At 52.4% G+C, this 12,536-nt stretch overlaps 1 protein-coding gene across 1 annotated transcript in view; it reads left to right on the top strand.

The window, feature by feature from the left end:
* samd11 (sterile alpha motif domain containing 11) overlaps window positions 1-12,536 on the top strand; it is a 62,173-nt gene that overhangs the window by 43,662 nt on the left and 5,975 nt on the right. Inside the window, 1 exon segment of the mRNA XM_080854177.1 lies at window positions 6,478-6,622. Within this exon segment, the coding sequence (XP_080710303.1) occupies window positions 6,478-6,622 (145 nt within the window).

The following is a 12,536-nucleotide window of genomic DNA, read 5'->3' as shown; positions in this document are numbered from 1 at the left end:
GCGGTTGTGCAAGTCGGTATGGTGTGACCTGTGCTTATGGTCCTAATGGTTTATCGGGTGTGCGGCGTCTGACCAGACCGCTCCTATGACAACATCGCTTGGTGGCACTTGCAGCACCCACAACCCACTTCAGTCCCACACATGGTCATCAGTGTGCAAACACACAAACAGACAGGCCAACACAACTCACACAGGAACAACAGATAGACCAACACAACTCACACAGAAACAACAGACAGACAAATGCGCAAACACAACAGATCACGCAGTTAGAACAGATAGACATTCAAACACTACAACTCAAACAGTAACAACAAACAGACGATGCGCAACTCACAGAGTAACAACAGAAAGACACACAAACACAACAACAGTAACAACAAACTTTCAGTGCGGAGTGGATAAACAAAACATCTGAGTGTATTGTCGAGTCCATTCCGTCTTATTCAAGCATATTTTAGCGAAACTCCAGTCCTGCTCGCCATGGCGGAGACTGCTGACATTTCTATTTCCAGAGCCGGCCCACCCGATGTCAGAATGTCAGTCTGTGAGATTTCTGACTGCTGCTCTACACCGTTGTAAATAACGCTACCACTGGGGGCTGAGGTTTGTTGGATATCGATTCGGGCACTCTGATTGGCTGCCAGCCAGTTCAGTAAATTACCAATACCATGGAAACGACAAGTGCGGCTTTTTTCCCCTCCCTCCTTTTGCATTAGATTTTTTTTTCCCTCTTGCTCCCGCCCTAAATTTATAGCCAGCCATGATATACAGGTTTGGCAGATGAGTGAGAATTCAAATGATGTGTAGATAAAAAATTAATCCTGTGCAACTCTCCTCCCTCCCAATCCCCCTTTCCAGCATTCCTCTCTACGCTCTCCTCTCCTCCCCTCTCCTCTCCTCCTCTCCCAATCCCTCTTTCATTTTTATCTGTGGATTATTTTTTAACTAGGCCCCTAAACGGGCAGGGTGCTGGCTGTTAACCCCCCACCCCCCTCCCTAAACCCCCCTCCTCCTTTTAGAAGAATAGAACATTAATTGCCACTAGCTTTTACGGCACTTTGGCAGTGGCATAAATTTAATGAAACTTCACAACCACGTGGGTGCGGGTGTGCGCTGCCTTTTATTTTTATTTGATCAGCAATGATTTTTAATTGCGGCCCGCAAATCGGAGGGGTGAGTGCTGTTACTGCTTTAATTGCCCCCACCTCCCTCCCTCCCTTCCTCTCTTTCCTCCTCTCTCTCTCTCTCTCTCTCTCTCTCTCTCTCTCTCTCTCCTTCCTCCATCTGAGAGGAATTAGTGCCAGTGTGGCGGGGCGTGTCGGGGGCTTTTATGGGGGGCCAGGGGTGCTGGCGGCTCCCGGAGCCCCTGGACAGCGTGCCTGTGGTGGGGAGCGTGAGGAGCGCTGCTGCTGCTGCTGGTGCTGGTGCTGCATTGCAGACAGGCAGACAGGGGGTGCAGCCACAGACCTGCACTCACTGGGGTCTAAAACACACTGCCAATCTACCTCCCACAGACTTTCTCTTTCTATCACTCTCTTCCTCTCTCTCTCTCGCTCTCCCTCTCTCTCCCTCTCTCTGTGTCTCTCAACATCACCCCAGCGAGTGTGTGGCTCCACATCCTCCTGCTTGTGTTCACACACTGGGTGTGATTCACATTGAGAGTGAGAGAAGTTAGGTGTGAGGGAGAACTCGTGGTTTTCTTTCTGAAAACATTAGTGTGAAGACAAAAAAAAAGTATGAACACTTCCAACGATTTGCTGTTTGGAAACATGCAAGCTTTTTTTTTAACTGTGAAAAATGCATGTTTATGTGAGATGATGGTTGTATGTGGGCGTGTGGCTGTCTGTCTGTCTGTCTGTATATATATGTGTGTGTGTGTGTGTGTGTGGTGTTGGCTTGTCTCAGCGCGTTTAGCTTATAAGCAAACGATAAGGCCTTGGCAGTCAGGCGGTGCCAACTCACTCAACTGCCAAGTCTTTGATGGGAGTGATATTCAGGTTCTTCCCCAAACACCTCACAGTGGATTCTCTCAATCAGCTAACGGCCTTCGCTCACTCCTTTCATTCTCTTTTCTGTTTTTTTCCCACCTCGTATTCTCACGGGATCTCCCCAACCCTGGTACCATCTAACTTTTTTTTTGCAGTAATAGGCTGCGCCAGGTTCGCAGGCTCACGGTTCCAAGCTGGCGTGAGCGTGAAGCCCCAGCTCTTGCAAAGCAATCAGACACACTTTGTCAGTCGGCTGGCCTGTCCCAGAGCTGTCCTCCTCCTCCGCCCGTCTGTCTGCCTGTCTGTCTGTCTGTCGGTCATCTCACTGCGCTGTCCCTATCTCTGGCCCCGGGGGTAATTTATGACCTTGTTTGTTTTCTCGGCCGTTTCTTACTTTAAAAAAAATATATAGTCTGGGATATTCGGGAAAACCGTTTTGGCTTGAGGCTTGAGCCCCAGCTGCGTCGCTTTTCCCTCTCTGGCTCTCTCTCCATCCCTGACCTCCCCTAGTCCTTCCCGCACTGTCAAGAAAAAACTCCTCTCTTTCTCTTTCTTTCCTGGCCATACTTCTTTTCAACTCTTTTCATCCCCTCCCTTTTCTCTTCACTGTCAGACTTTCACTTTCTTTCCCTCCGGTACCCCAGCTCCTTTTTCTCAATTCCTCTCCACATCTTGTCCTGTTCTGCTATCACTAACTCATCCCTGCCTAGTGCCATCTCTCCCTCCCTCTCTCTCTCTCTCTCTCTCTCTCTCTCCCGCTCTCTCTCTTCTGTTGACTGTTTGGATGCAGGGAGTGTGCCTGGCCCCCGGGAGGTGAGTGGCCCCACAAGTGCCCCTTGACATTGATGTGATGCTTCAGTGGGCCCCTCTGACCCCCCCCCCCCTTCACCTCTCCGCTTCCCCCGATCCACAGACCTCTCTTAACACAGGGATGCTTTTATATTCTTTCTTTTTCTGGGCTCCCCCCTCCCTCCACCCCCTCTCTCCCTCCCTTTTGCTTTTTTTCCTAGCCTCCCTTTTGCGTGAGTCCCTGCAGAGCATCCTTTCATGTGTTTGAAGTGGAGGCCCAGAAATGAAAGCCTGTGAAGAAGATGTGTGTGTGTGTGTGTGTGTGTGTGTGCGTGTGTGTGTGTGTGTGTGTGGGTAAAAGGGGGGCTGAAAGGTGTTGTGTGCCTCACTCCTTAGCTGCAAGGTGGCCAGGCAGGGGACCCTATCACCCCCCCCCCCCCCTCTCTCTCTCTTTTTCTCTCTCCTACCCCCCACCCTCTCCCGGTCTCTTTTCTGTTTTTCCTCCACCCAGTGCTGCTGTGATGAAAAGATGTGTAGAGAAACGTGAGGTGAGAAGGACTCCAGCAGCAAAAACAAAAAAAGAAAGTAAAAACAAATCCATATCACCCCATTCTCCTTTTGTCTTCAGCACTCCTGTATGGAGGCGGAGGGGGTGGCGGTAGCTAGTGACAGCGCTAGCTCAGGGAGCCTGATAATAAGGCGCTATGCTGCTGATGCCTGGCCTAGGCGTACCTGTTGTGCCTGTAAAAGGATAAATCCAGCCCGCTGGCTGTCACAAGCGGGGACAGTGTGTGCGGCTAGCCGGTGACCAGAGCTTAATAGGGAGGATTCGGCAGTAATAGACACAAAATAGAAGCTGAGAGCAAGGGCGTGACACAGGACCAGGGGAGTCGGATGTGCCCCCCGTGGCTGGACCTCCCACGAAACAGGCTGACAGAGTGAAAGATGGAGAGAGGGAGAAATATATAGCAAAGTGGAAGGAGAGAGAGAGAGACAGATGCAGCAGTCTCAGAGTCTGGGGTGGACAAAGGCAAACTGACACAGAAACAGAGGAGAGAGACATAAGTGCTGGGGGGGCGGGGGGGGGGGGCGAAAGAGAGAGCAAGAGAGAGAGAGAGAGAAAGAGAGAAGAGCTGGGTTAAAAGTGCTTTTTACAGAGAGAGGCCAGGGCCGTACAGGAGATAGGGCCCAATGAACTTCTGCTTGAGTGGGTTCTCTGAAGCTTGTAGAGAGCAGCAAGATGAAGGGGTGAGATCCCTCTTTTCCCCATCCTCCACTCCCTCTCCGTCTCCCTCTCTATCTCTCTCCCTCTCTCTCTCTCTCTCCCCCTCTCTCTCTCTCTTTCTCTCTCTCTCCCTCTCTCTCTCTCTCTCCAGGCGTACAGTATGGATGGCTGGCTCTCTGGGGCACAGCTCTGGGTGACCCCTGCACTCTCTTGTTCTCAGCAGGATGAAAGGGAATAATGTAAAGCTCCCCGTCAGCCAGGGTTGGCCGGTAATGCAGGCTTCAGCCTTGAATTTCACTTGCCTTCCCACTGCCAGCTCTGAGAGAGAGAGAGAGAGGCAGAGAGAGAGAGAGAGAGAGAGAGAGAGAGAGATGGGGAACGGAGCCCCCCTGTGCATTTTTCATCACCGTTGTTAAGTAATAATGAGAGATTTTGGCGGGAGGCTCAGATGGATGGAGTGTAGCTGACGTCGACCGGAGCTTGTACGACCCGTGCATTTCCAATGGGCCGTCTGGATAGGCAACTCAACCGAGAGGAAGTGGAGCGTGTGTGTGTGTGTGTGTGTGTGTGTGTGTGTGTGTGTGTGTGTGTGTGTGTGTGTGTGTGTGTGTGTGTGTGTGTGCGCGTGTGTGGTGTGTGTGTGTGTGTGTTCGGACTTTTAAGATTGTCTGCTTTTCCCTCACTTCCTATCTCTTGCTCTGTTTTTCTCCCTTGCTGCTCTGTCTTCTGTCCCTCTCTCTTGCCTACTTCCTCTGTCTTATTCCCTCCCTCCCTCCCTCCCTCCCTCCCGCCTCTCTCACTCTCTCATTCCGTCTCACCCCCTTCCATCTCTCTCTTCCTATCTCTCTCTCTCACTGTCTCTCTCAGTGTGTTTGTGTGTGTGTATTCGGTGTGTGTGTGTGTGTGTGTATTCGGTGTGTGTTTTGTGTGTGTGTGCGCGTGTGTGGCTTGTCTGCCATCTCCCGCTCCCCCTGTGGTCAGTGTGATAAACAGATCGATAGAGCGGGCCGCTCTGCATTAATATCAGCCGCGCTGCCTCCGACCCCATCACTCAGCCGCACACGCTGGCCTCGGAAATGGCCGCCAGCCCCCGGGGGAACAGTCTAATTAAAAAGAGGGAGGAGGAGCAGGGGCTACGGGGAGGGGGGGGGGGGCAGTGTGGAGTGAGAGAGGGAGAGAGAGAGAGAGAGAGAGAGAGAGAGAGAGAGAGAGAAAGAGAGGGAAAGAGGAAGAGGAAGGGAGAGAGTGGGAGATTGCAGGGTGGAGTATGTGCTTGTGTGTGTGTGTGTGTGTGTGTGTGTGTGTGTGTGTGTGTGTGTGTGTGTGTGTGTGTGTGTGTGTGTGTGCTGGTGGTGGTGGTGGGGTGTACACAGGATGCAATTCCAATTTAACACGCTTTCATTATGGGCAGGGCTTCCTCTGGTGACCCTGCTGGATAGATGATGATGGAGAGCCAGGGGAGGGCCGGGTCAGGGCCGGGGCGGGGTGGGGGCCGGGGAGGGTGCCAGGGGGGACGCTCCCCTCCTGAAGCAGCACAGCTCTGAGCGATGAAAGCAGAGATAGTAGTGGAGCCATGGTGCCAGTGGCCATTGGGCACAGTGAGAACCATGATACTTCAACCTTTTTCTGTGGTTCATCTCTGGTTTAAAGTTCAATATAGTTAACCTACAAAACAATAGTGTTTGTAGCAACTGTTTGTGTGTATTTGTTTGAGACTGTGTGTGTGTGTGTGTGTGTGTGTGTGTGTGTGTGTGTGTGCGTGTGTGCATACATATCTCATATCTCTCGCATGAGAGGGTCCCCCAGTTATTTTCTGCCCAAAGCACAGAGTACATTTCAGTGGGCTTGAATTGAGCTGGATGGGAAAGTACTTCTGTAAAAGCCAAGTGCAAACCTGCAGAGATACCCCTCACAGCTGGCTGCCAGCTCCACGGGGCAGGATTTAAAAGGCCCAAATAAGACTGAAAAAGTATCTCAGCTCACATGACTGTGGTACTATTAAGGACTATACCAAACTACGGGGAGGTGAACTGCATTTGGGGGTAAAACAGATAGCTTGCAGCATGCTCAAGTTCTTAAAAAACAAAGGACTACAATGAATTTAGGATGCTCTTACAACTACAAAAATACGGGTGTAGTGCATATAAACAAAGCAATAACTATCAATCCTCCAGAATAGATCTCTTATAGCATGTTAGCTGTGTGTTTTCAATTTCTAGCTTTGGAATCAGCTGTCATTGTAGAGTTTGTCAGCGTAGCATATCACTTCCTGTTTACGCAAATTAGTACTGTGCGTTAATTAGCCCATTAAGGTTAATGTAGTGATGGAAGCTTGGTGCGCGGGTGCTTAGCATGCTTTGGGAGAAAGGAATAGGGAAGAGGAGCTGTCTGTGTCCAAGGAAGACTAATGGCACTGAACCCTGTGTCTGGGATAGATTAAGAGCCCCTTTTTCCCCTTGTGTGTCCCTGCAGAGCTGATGCGGGTGCGTCAGGAGGCCATGGCGGCCGTGAGGAACGCCGGGGCGATGGAGGCCCACCTGCCCTCCAGCGGGAGCTCCTCCAGCCAGCGCCGCAAGCAGGGCCTGCCCCAGCATCGAGACGCCCACTTCAGCGAGAGGTAGATACAGCCACCTGCACACACACACACACACACATACACACACACACACACACACACACACACACGCACGCACACGCACACGCACAAACTCACACACACTCATTCACTACAGCACACACACAAGCACACACACAAATACACACACTCATTCACTCCAGCGCTCATAAAACATACATGCACTGCACAGAAGTGCGCAGAAGTATACACACTCATTCACTACAGCACACAAACACAAATAAATGCACTACACACACACAAACACACACACACACACACACACACACACACACACACACACACACACACACGCACACTTTCCCCAGTGTGTATTCCTGGTATTCTTAAGAATGTCCACTCACATGTGTATATTACCGAGATGAAGACATAAGAAACCACATCAGCTTTTTTTCATAAACCACTCACAAATCAATTTGCTCTCACACGGAGCAGAATCATAACCGTCAGGAGAATCTCACGCCCACACACACACACACACACACACACACACACACACACACACACGTGCGTACGCTCATGCATCGTAAACTAAAGGTTAAATGCCTTGGCCATAGTTCCAGCAGCCATGGCCAGCAGCTGAGGGGAGTTTCCTGGTCTGGCCTGGGACGTGAAAATGACTCAAAACCACACATATGGTTGTGCTTTCATGACTTTTCCAAACTGCGTGCGTGTGTGTGTGTGTGGCAGTGGGGGTTGGGGCGTTAGATACAAAAAACAACATGTGAGGCAAGCGTCACTCTCCTCCTGTCAACGGGGCGGGCTGCGTGCGGTCGAGGGGAGACCATCAGCACACTCACCACGCCGCCCCACCACCCGAGCCTTCCAGACGCACTTTACCATCACGGAGGAGGGAGTGGGAGGAGAGGCATTTCCATGCCCTGAGATAACATGAATATTTTACATTAATAATGAAGCCTGCGTCCTATTCTAATGAATACTGCATGAATGGTGAAGTGGGTGACCACATACCACCGCCCCCCCCCCCCACCACCACTCTACCACCATCCCAAAACCTCCTTAAAAAAAGAAAAGAATTATGCGTTGAATGAAACGTAGAATGAAAGAAAGAAGAGGAGAAAGAAAGCTTGGCTTAAAGGAGAAAAAAAGTGAAAAGCCAAGAAAGAAGAGAGGTGGAAGTTTGCTACAGCAGGACAGAAGGACTGAAATGAGGGAGAAAAAAAATCTAGTTAATAGGATCTGCCAGTTTGCATTAGTCCTTTGCATCCTCTGTTTTATTTGATCTTGTCAGGGGGTATTTATGTGTAGATCCAGGGGCTGAGTGGGTCGTTACGGCGACAGAAAGTTATCCTCCCCACCAGCTCACCCAACCCACCACCCTTCACTCCAATCCCCACTTCCTCCCTCCCTCCCTCCCTCCTTCCTCTCCTCTCCTCCTCCCCCCCCCCCCCTCACGCCGAGGCCCAGCGCTCCGGGCGCCCTCCCTCGCTCCCAAACAAAGCCCAGGCCAGCGGGGCTACGTGGGCGCGTAATTGCTTGTCGATTATTTATGTGGCGCGGGAAGCCGGCGGATCGATAATGGGCCGGCGAGGCAGGGAGGAAACGGTGCGGGGCAGCCCAATGCGGGGGCGTCAACGTTAGCGTTATTCCACCCCCACCCCCACCCCTATCCCCCCCGCCCCCAACCCCCCCACCCCCCAGCACCCTGTTGGGAGCCCAGCGTGGATCTGGCCACAGAGCCGCCTGCCTGCCTGCGCTGCAACAGCACAGAATAATTAGCCACACAGGACCGCTGTATGTTAACTAGGGCCGCACGCTTCCGAAGCTAGGGGGGGTGTGGGGGGTGGGGGGTGTGGGGCATGGGGAGGGAGGTTGTTTTTTTCTTCCCTTCCCTTTTTTTCTTTTTCCCCTCTATCTCTCCATCTCTCTCTCGCCTACCCTCGCTCCCCCCCTTTCCCCCGCTCTCTCTCCTTCCTCAGTCTTTTTTTTTGTATTGTTAACCCTTTCTTGGCACCAGCCATAGCTTGGTGGTCTAAAGGAGGCAGAGAAACACACAGGGAGAGGGAAAAGCTCCACCTCTCCCATTCACTCCCTCTGCTCTCAGCCGCTGTGGTCCTGGAGGGCAGAGGGGCGCGTGTGCTTCAGTCATTGACTGCATTGTGACATTGTCAAAGGGACGGGGACATCTAACGACAACCCTCCCCTCCCCTGCCCTGTCCTCCACCCCACCCCCTACTCCCCCATCCCAGCCACCCATAAAGCATTGACCATCGAGAGAAAGAGACGGAGAGAGAGGTGGCCGACTAAAAGGGGTTGAGCCGGAAGCCATTCCTCCAGCTCACCTTCCCATCGACTGTGCGTAATTGATTATCTGACGCCCATTAGCTCGTATTGTTAAAAACAAATCATTAGGGCCAATCGATGACTCCGTGAAAGCCCTGGCCCCGGCTACTCGTCTGGGCTTCTTAAACGGCAGATCGCACTGGGAGAAATCTGCAAGGCACATGCTAATGTGTTTGGCATGCAAGGCGAGGGGGTTGAGTGTGTGTGTGTGTAAAGGAGGGGGGGCACACTAGGCGAGGTGAAGCGTTGGCGGGGACTGGCTGTAGCGAGGCAGTGGCCAGAGAGCGGAGGAGACAGCGGGTGGGGGGGGGGGGGGGGGGGGGGCGGTGGTGAGGAGAGCAGAAGCTGAGAGGAGGAGGAGGAGGAGGAGGGGGCTAGCGGGAGCGGGAGCGGCAGCCTCATGCATTTTAATGAGCTTCCCGTGCAAATGCGTTCCCGGCGAGGCACCGCGGCCCTAATCCCCTCCGCGCGCTGCCTTCATTACGGGCCGCCGCGCTGTCAGCTCCAGCCCGCTCCTCCCTGCACCACCACTCCTCCTCCTCCTCCCCGCTCCCCAATATGACCGGGGCAGTTTGGCACACTGGCCTCACCGCCGCCTGGCTGTTCAGCAGGGAGGCCAGAGAGGAAAAGAGCTTCGGGGGCTGGGGGGAGGGGGGGGGGAGACGTTGGAGTGAAGGGCGGGGGTGAGGGGGGGGTGACGCTGCCGCCGCCACTCTGACAGGTCGTCACACATGAGCGCACACCCTGGGGTTTACTGGCCTTACTGCCAGAGTCAGGGCAGGAGGAGGGAGGCAGAGAGAGAGAGGGAGAGAGGGAGGGAAAGAGGGAGAGAGAGAGGGAGGGAAAGAAAGAGAGAGAGAGGGAAAGAGAGAGAGAGAGTGGGAGGGTGAGAGAGAGAGTGGTAGAGGGAGAGAAATGAAGCGCATGGAGGAAGGGGAAAGAAGAGGAAGAGTGCACAAGCAGAGTGGAGAGAGAGAGACAGCGTCAGAGAAACAGGGAGCAGAGAGAGAGAGGCTTAGAGAGAGAAATAAGTGAAAGAGAGGGTGAAGAGAGGAGCAAGACAAATGGCGAGGGGGACAGCGACTGGGAGAAAAAAAAAGGGCAAAGAACAGCCAAGAAAATGAGACATGGCAGGATCAGAAAGCTATAGACAGAGAGGGTGGAGAGGGAATGCAATATTATGAGATATGAAGATGGAGACGTATTCAACTCCAGCATTAACAGCCACAGTGTTGGCTGGCATGCTGTTGTTTACAGGCTGAAAACTACTGTAAAAAGTAAAAAGGGTTTTCAGACACCTCGAGGCGCTCTATAGTCTATCCCCAGTCCGGAGCCAAAGTTGTCAAATAAGACAAGTTTATAGTTGACTGCACTCTTAAACAGCACTGAATCAAACCCCCAATCATTTCACCCTTTCCGATCTCGTGCGTGCTCTCTCTCTCTGAAAAGACTTTCAGAGAACACTAATGAGCACAACAGCTCAAGCACAGCCAGAGAGTGTGTGTGTGTGTGTGTGTGTGTGTGTGTGTGTTTACCCGTGTGTATGTGTGTGTGTGAATGTGCTAAAACACAGAAACGGAGCACAAAAAAAGGGATAAATAAAAAGAGTGAGCTGAAGGAGAACTAAGCCACAGCTACAAAAACACTCCCCCCTCACTCGCCCCCTCTCTCTCTTTCTTTCTCCCCTCTCACTCGCCCCCTCTCTCTCTCTCTCTCTCTCTCTCTCTCTCGCCCCCTCTCCCTCTCTCTCTCTCTCCCAGCTTGGTGCTGGAGCCTCCTGAATGAAACGGTTAATGCCTCCACCTCATTCCCAAATTGCTTCCTATAAAACGCGAGGCACGTCTGCCGGGCACGTCTCCCCATGATTACAGCTAATTAGGATCGAGCGGACGCCTCGCGGCCCCAGTCATGTGGCTTTAATTGACCGTTATTCATCTGCGGGCCGGCCAGGGCGGCCGAGCGGGGCTTGGCAGGCCCCGGCGACCGCCGGCCCGGGCTAATTGCGAGGCCTGGGGGATTAGGGCCAGGTGATTACACACTTCACAGTGTAATTACATAAGCATTGCCGCGCCGACTGCCTCTGCCGGACGAAGGTCACGCACCTCCCCAACTCACACAAGCACACACACACACACACACACACACACACACACACACACACACACACACAGACACACACACACACACACAGACACACACACACACACACACACACAAACACACACCATCCATGCACACATACACACACACACCCACGCACGCACACAGACACACACACAGACACACACACACACACACACACACACAGACACACACACACACACACACACACAAACCCACACCCTCCATGCACACACACACACACCCACACACACACACAGAGATTAATTGGTGCTGTCACAGGAGCGAGCGGGCGGAGTGGCACCGGCGGGGAGCGGTTACGCGATTAGCATTAACGTCTCAGCGGCCAGCACCCCGCGCCATCGATCGATCGATGGATTTTTTTTTTTTTTTCCTTCCTGCACCGAGGCCCTCCTCCCCCTCTTTCACTCCCTCCCTCCCTCCCTCTCTCCTCTTCCCCCTGCCGCCAGCCCTGCCGTGCCTCTGTCTCTCCACATCACTTCATTCTCTCGCTCCCTCCCTCCCTCTCTCTCTCTCTCTCTCTCTTTCTCTCTCTGTCTTTCTCTCTCCTTTCCTCTTCTCTTGCTGTGTGCTATTTTTTCTGTTTGTTCTCTTTTTCTTCCTCTTCCTCATTCTGATTTTTTTTATATGTTATTTATATAGCCTCTTATAGATTTATTTAGGTTCTCATTGATTTCAGTTCTCATAGGTTTCCTTTTCTTTTTTGGCGATGAAAAAAAGGACCTAAAGAAGCCAGACAAGCCAAAGCCATATTTTTGTTTGTTAGGGGTTCTTTCACGTTTGTTTGTGCTGAAGCCTCTCTTTACCCCGGAGCGGGACAATTGTGGCTCGGGTTAGAACAAAGTGGAATGGCTGATCTCTGGCATCTTTACATGTGTGTGTGTGTGTGTGTGTGTGTATGTGTATGTGTGTGTGTGTGCGTGTGTGTGAAGAACATGAACCACAGAGAGAGAGGGGGGTGGGGGGAGTACCTGTGGGCCCACATTCATGCACTCTGCGAGCGAGAGAAGGGGAAAGGAGAGGAAGTGTATTTGTTAGTCTGCAGAGCTTTAGAAAGCTGTGAGCAGAAAGTGAATGGGCTGAGTTTTTGCTGGCAGATGAGCAGTGCACGAAAAAAAAGAGGGCTGAGGGAAGAAAAATAGAGGAGCGGTTGAACCAAAAAAAAGATCTCCTGGATCTCCCATGCTTCACTGCTGCCCGCATTTCAACACCTCACTGCCACCAGTCCCCCTGCCGCCTGCTCTCTCACCCCAAACAACGGGCTGGAGAATACATCTTCATATTCCCTCCCTCCCTCCCTCCCTCTTCTCTCCTTCTCTCTCTCCCTCCTTCTTCTCTCGTTCCCCCCCCCCACCCTGTTCCTCTAAGCCCTTTGTAAAGGTGGTTGCAGTGTGGAGTGAGTGGGGCCGCTGCCCACGGCTATAGAGAGAACAAAAGGAAAAAAACATAA

Source organism: Sprattus sprattus (assembly GCF_963457725.1).
Source record: "Sprattus sprattus genome assembly, chromosome: 16".
Lineage (NCBI taxonomy): Eukaryota > Metazoa > Chordata > Actinopteri > Clupeiformes > Clupeidae > Sprattus > Sprattus sprattus.
The sequence above is the reverse complement of the archived record's forward strand: the minus strand, read 5'-3'. Positions and strand labels throughout refer to the sequence as shown.